The 5,864-nt window shown below is 51.9% G+C and overlaps 1 protein-coding gene across 1 annotated transcript in view; it reads left to right on the forward strand.

Annotated features, from left to right (window-relative positions):
* Positions 1-5,572: 5,572 nt before the first annotated feature.
* Positions 5,573-5,864, forward strand: part of ANXA13 (annexin A13) — a 28,372-nt gene continuing 28,080 nt past the window's right edge. Inside the window, exon 1 of the mRNA XM_045287033.1 lies at positions 5,573-5,609. Coding sequence (XP_045142968.1) covers positions 5,573-5,609 — 37 coding nt within the window. The remainder of the gene's footprint in view (positions 5,610-5,864) is intronic.

Below are 5,864 nucleotides of genomic sequence, written 5' to 3' on the forward strand. Positions count from 1 at the left end.
CCCCTCCCTCCCTGCTCCCCCCTCCCGCATGAGCCCTTGATAGTTTATAAATGGGTATTTTCTCATATCTTCCCCTGTCCGACATCTCCCTTCACCCACTTGTATGGATTTTTATAAGTGCTGTAAGAGCCCCCGGTAAAATGATTTGTTGAAGAGAAAGAAAAATTCTTGAAATTAGCAATGCTTCGGAATGACTGAAGGATGAGATTCCATCAACGCTAAAACAGCTGTATGTGAATGGGGCTTATTGATAGCCTGGTATGCCCAGGCCCTTGGAGAAGCTCACCAAGGTAAAATAGCACCCTGCCCTCACACCCCTCTGATGTGAGACACCACGCAGTGGAGGAGAGCTCCTGGGGCCCGTTCGTAGATTTCACACCTCTAACCGCCACCTTTCCTGATGCTGGCCAGGTGAGATGAAGGGAAGGGGTGAGGTTGGAGGATGGGGGTGAGGCAGGGTTCTCTTTTGCCTCAAACTGCATGTTTCCTGAGTAAGGCCCTCGCCTGCCTAGATATCATCTGGAGAATGGCGTTAGCTCCCTGGACAGGGTCTTTCCTGTCGTGACACGAGTCACACCCTCTTTCACGAAACCCACAGAGGTTCAACTTATTAGAGGACAAAGAAGAGTTTGATTTTAACATTTTAACAGGAATTACTTTGCAAAGAGTCTTTTCCATGAGCTGTTAAAAGTGGGGTGAGGGGACAATATATTTGGGGGGTCCTTGCAGTGGGGGGGGTGAAGGCGTGCGGATGACACAATGGGTTGAGCATTGGGCTGCCAACGGAAAGTTTGAACCCACTCACTGCCCTCCCAAAGAAAGATGTTGGCAGTCAGTGTCCAAAGGATTTACCACCAAGGAAACCCTGCAGAGAAGCCCCCTCTGTCCTACAGACCCCAAAACCAGACTCACGCCATGGAGTCAATGCTGACTCATGGTGAACCCTTATGGGTTTCCGAGCTGTAGCTGTTTATGGGAGTAGAAAGCTCAGTCTTTCTCCCAAGGAGCTTCTGCTGGTTTCAAACTGCCAACCATGGGGATCACAGCACAGTGCAGAACCACTATACCTGCAGGGTTCCTGTCTGTCCTAGAGGGTCCCTGGGAATGGGCATGGGAATCAACTCGGCGGCAGTGGGTTTGGCTGGGTCTTGGGTGGGGGGCATAAACCAGATAACCCATTTCATATCTCCCCCAAAGGTCAGAAGTTGGGGTCCTCAAGAGGCACAAGGCTTGGCGTTGTGCCTTCCAAGGTCTTGACACACCTGGGGAGCACAGTTCTGCCGGGACACACCAGGGGTTGCCCTGGGTCTGATATGCCCTGGGTCTTCAGTTTCCTACCATGAAATATTTTACTTTTCAAAATGACACACCACTTCCATTGCCTTAGTGTTTAGGAGGAGCGGGGCTGATTTCCTAAGTGCGTGCCTGCAGCCAAAATGGTCCCCTTCCTATCACTGACTCTCATTGTCAGCCCCCTTCTTTGGGCCCAAGACATCCTCTCCTGCCCCTGCCCCAGCTTCCAGGATCCTCTGAGATAGGCTCCACCCAGATCAGCCCCCTGAGGTGGTCCAGCAGGACCCATCGGACGAGAGGCCTTCGTTCTGGGAGTGGGTGGACCTTGATGGCCATTTGTCCTCTCTGAAATGTCAAAGGGTGCACCGTCCCTCCAACCCTGCAGTTAGCAGCCTAGTGCTTAATCCACTGTGCCACCAGGGTGCCCCAGGCCACTGAAACCTAGGCGCTTAGGTCATCAACGCTGTTGGGACGATTATCTGGGTCCACTACTTCTCAGTTGCAACACTGGACCATCTACCATGTGCAGACACTATTCCACAGCTCGAGAGGGGCCCGAGACTTCGCACTTCCAACCAGCTCCCAGGCAATGCTGATACTGCAGCTCCTGCAACCACGCTTTGGGCACAGACTCTAGGCCTCCGAGATGCAGGCAGGCTAAGCCGCTCTGCTCAAGCCACACAGGAGCAGAGAAGGGACTAGAATTCATCCCTCTGGACTTCCAGCCCAGCACCTTCTCACTGGTCAGGTGTGAGCTGGACTATCAGGTCTCGGCTTGTCGCTGTACGGCCACTGAGTGGCATTGCGGCCTTAGGCTTCCCATCTGCAAAGTGGGCTTCATCCTGACTCCTCAGTGGTAGGGATGAACACGACATCCCAAGGCCTAGCTGGCCCTCCTGATACTGCCTGCATTCTCACAGATCCACGTGATACATCTCTGCAGGGAGCTTGTGGACCGAGAGAGGTCTCGGTGCTCCATCATAGAGCTGAGCCCAACCCACCCACCACCTTCAGGTCAATTCCACATCCAGGTGGCCCTGATCAGGGTTTCCAAGGCTTTGCAAATCTCGATGGAAGCAGACAGCCCCATCTTTCTCCCAAGGCACCATTGGTGGGTTTGAACCACCAACCTTGAAGTTAGCAGTCCAAAGCTTCCCAGACAGTAACACCAGGGCGGGCTGCTTTCTCTAAGGGCGAGTCAAAAACAGATAGGAAGAAAAAAAAAAAACAGTCAATGAGCTTAACTTTAATAGCACTCTTCGGATAACCCAGCACGATATAAAAATACTGTTGCAATGGGTAAAACATATAAGTGTCATCGAGGGGCTATATTACATTATGATCAGAAAAGACTGGCGTCAGGGTGCTCTCGTGCCCTGGCAGGGCGGGGCGCCCCAACTCCAGGAGCCTGGTGGTGACTGAGTATGGCTGGGCTTCAAGGCTGAGAGGAAGGCTGAGGCCTCTTGCCAGTCTCTTGCTGCTGCTGCTGCTGCTGTTGTGCCCTGGGCTCGTGAAGACCCCTGTCCAGGAGTAGAACTGCCCAGAAGGGTGTCGGCGCTGTAACCAGCATGGGAGCAGATTGCTTTCTGCCTCGCAGTTGCTAGGTGGGCTCGAACCACCAATCTTTCCGTTAGCAGCCTCTTGCTTCATTCATTGCTCCAGCAGGGTCCCTTCATCTCACGGTTAGGCCCTGTCTCTGGGTCTGGGCCTGGCTGCCAAGGACAGCCATCTGCTCAAATGGGACTCAGTATTGTCTCAGAAAAGGCTCCCTGATTGGCAATCGGAACCCACCCGCTGCTCCTCCTCCTCGGTGGAAGGAAATGACAGTGGTTTTGACTGTAAAGATTACAGCCCCTGAACCCCTTGGGGGCAGATTCTACTCTGTCCTAGAGGCCCACGCCGAGTCGGCATTGACTTTGGGGCCATAGGGTTGGGTTGGTTTTAGTCTCTTTTCAGAAAACTGCTCAGAAAACCAAGCCGAGGGCCCTCAGGCAAACGTGGGGGCTGCCGGTCACCCGGCTCTGACCTCGACTGCGCAATCGTTCCTCCAGTCGGACGTACAGGGGGAACCCAGGCTTCTTTTCCCGCTCCCTCTTCTGCATCTTTCCCAGAACTCCTGGGTGCTGGCCCCAGTGCCTCAAACCAATGTCAGTGTTCACAGGAAATGGTTCAGCAGCTCCGGCTGCTTCTATGACACGCACATTGTGAAATGCCAAGTGAGGTCGTGGAAAAGGCTGAACCCGAGGGCCAGAGAGCTGCAGGGAAACCCAGGAGTCAGGGTCACACCCACCCCTGGGCTCCGGGCTGAGGCTGTCACCCAGGACAGCTTTGCCCCCTGCTTTTGTCTTCCTTACAGGAGGCCCTCTGGTGTCATAAGTTACCTGTTGGGCTGCAATTTTAGTGACGTTTTTTAGGTGCTGAAGGTTCGAACTCACGGCGACCCTGTGTGCAGTAGAGGGAGCACAGCCCAGACCTGCGGCATCATACCCTTGTTCCTGTTTGAGCTCATCGGTGCAGCCGCTGTGCCCACCCATATGGTGGCCCCTCCACCTCTTTTCGCTACTTCAACCAGGTCCTTCTCCAGGGACTGGGCTCACAAATGCAGAGGCAGGCATGTACTCTTTCCTACAGGGCCACTGCTAGTTAGAATCCACTCGATGTCAGTGAGCTTGGGTTTTCTTTTTTCTTTTTTTCCTGAAAGCCTTTCAAGAGGAAAAGTCTGGAATAGATTTCTTCTTTCTCCCCAACAGTTTTATTGGCACACAGTTCACAGGTCATACAATTCAGCAGTTCAGCCACACCAAGAGACGTTGTACAGTCAGCACCTCAATCAACTTTTAGCACATTTGCTTCATTCTTGTACTCATGATTAGATCCCTACTTCCCCCGAACCTCCTCTAAGAACCATCAATCCAGTTACTGCCTGTAGATTGGCCTAGCTTATATTTCAGGTACAGAAACACACTTAAAAGCAAACAAATAAAAACCTAACACGAATAACAAAGTAACACATTTCCTAGCCAATGTTTCTGAATTGTCCATATCTCTCACCCCAACGGAGTAGATTCCATCTCATAACAACCCTCTGGGAACCACCCCTGTGGGTTTCTGAGACTGAAACTCCTTCTTGGAGTAGAACACTTCATCTTCGCCACCTCTCAGCAGCTGGTGGTTTCAAACTGCTGACCTTGTGGTTATCAGCCCAACGTGTAACCACTAGTGGACAATGACATCCAAAAGCAGAGGATTTGCTCTTGGTCTGTGCTATACACAGCTGATGGGCATATTTGAGTGTCGCTTAAGAAACCTTGGTGTTGTAATGGACTATGCTAATCAAAAGGTCAGTTGCTCAAACCCATGAAGTTTTCTGCTCCTGTAAAGATCGACAGCCTCAGAAACCCATGCGAGCAGTTCTACTGTGTCCGCTAGGGTTGCTGTGGGTCAGAATTGACGCCAGGGTGGTAGGTTTGGTTCTATGTGGCGATCTCAGTAGATAAAGCCCTCTTCTCCACGGAACCTACAGCAGGGATGAAGGGAGGAGGGATGCGGAGTGGAGATACACGTATCCCAGGTGGAAGGAACATGCATAGAGCCCAGGTGACCACAGAGATCTTGTTTGGTGTAGCACTGCTAGTAATTTCTGGAGTTAGTTAAAAGGAGGCTCAGGGCTGGATGATTAGGGAAGGATGAGACTTTGAGAAGCAAAAAAGGATGAATCCACCAGATTAGACACCGGGCTGCTAACTGCAAGATCAGTGATTCAAACCCACCAGCCGTTCCTCTGGAGAAAGATGAGACTGCACCCACACAGATAAAGTCCTGGAACCCAAAGGAGTGGTTCTGTTCTGTCCTATAGGGTCACAATGACTCAGGGGCAGTGTAGATTTAAGGGAGAAGCCCTGAGAGCACAGTGTTTAAAATGCTCACCAGCTAATGGAAAGGTTGGTGGTTTGAGTTGGTTGGCACCGACTCGAAGGCAGAGAGTTGGAGTTTTTGAGTTTGACTCTTTGCAGAAGCACATTGCCAAGTCTTTCTTTCCAGGACCACCACTTGGGTGGGTTTGAACCTCCAACCTTTAGGCTGGCGGTCAAGTGAGAACAGGTAGCTCCACACCGGGATTGCCACGAATCAGAACCAATTCGATGTCAACTGAGAACCACCCAGCCAGTGTAGCTAATGGAAGGTGAAGGAGGACGCCAGGGATGAGCCTAGCCCGCCCAGGCTGGCAGTGTCGTGAATGGGACCCAGGGGTGTCCCTTCCATGGGTGACAGTGACAGCATGGCTCCAGGTCCGGATGCCAAGGGCCTGGACCTGGGTAAGAGCAGGCAGAGTGAGAGGAAAGAGGTGGCCAGAGAGACACTTTAGAGACAAGAAATCCCCTTTGAGGTGAGACTTCTGACACTGAGGCATCCTAAAAAAGAACGTCACAGAGGAAGTGAGTGGACCCACATCACCTCAGTGATGCTTCGGGAGGAAATGAAGAGGAATGGCAAAAATAACCGAGTTGGAACGGATACAGGAGCAGGCAGCCAATTGACTCCTGCTAATTATGCAAGTGAGCTCATCCTAA

This window comes from Echinops telfairi, unplaced genomic scaffold, assembly GCF_000313985.2.
Source record: "Echinops telfairi isolate 266 unplaced genomic scaffold, ASM31398v2 ScPeMD7_1;HRSCAF=3_0, whole genome shotgun sequence".
NCBI lineage: Eukaryota > Metazoa > Chordata > Mammalia > Afrosoricida > Tenrecidae > Echinops > Echinops telfairi.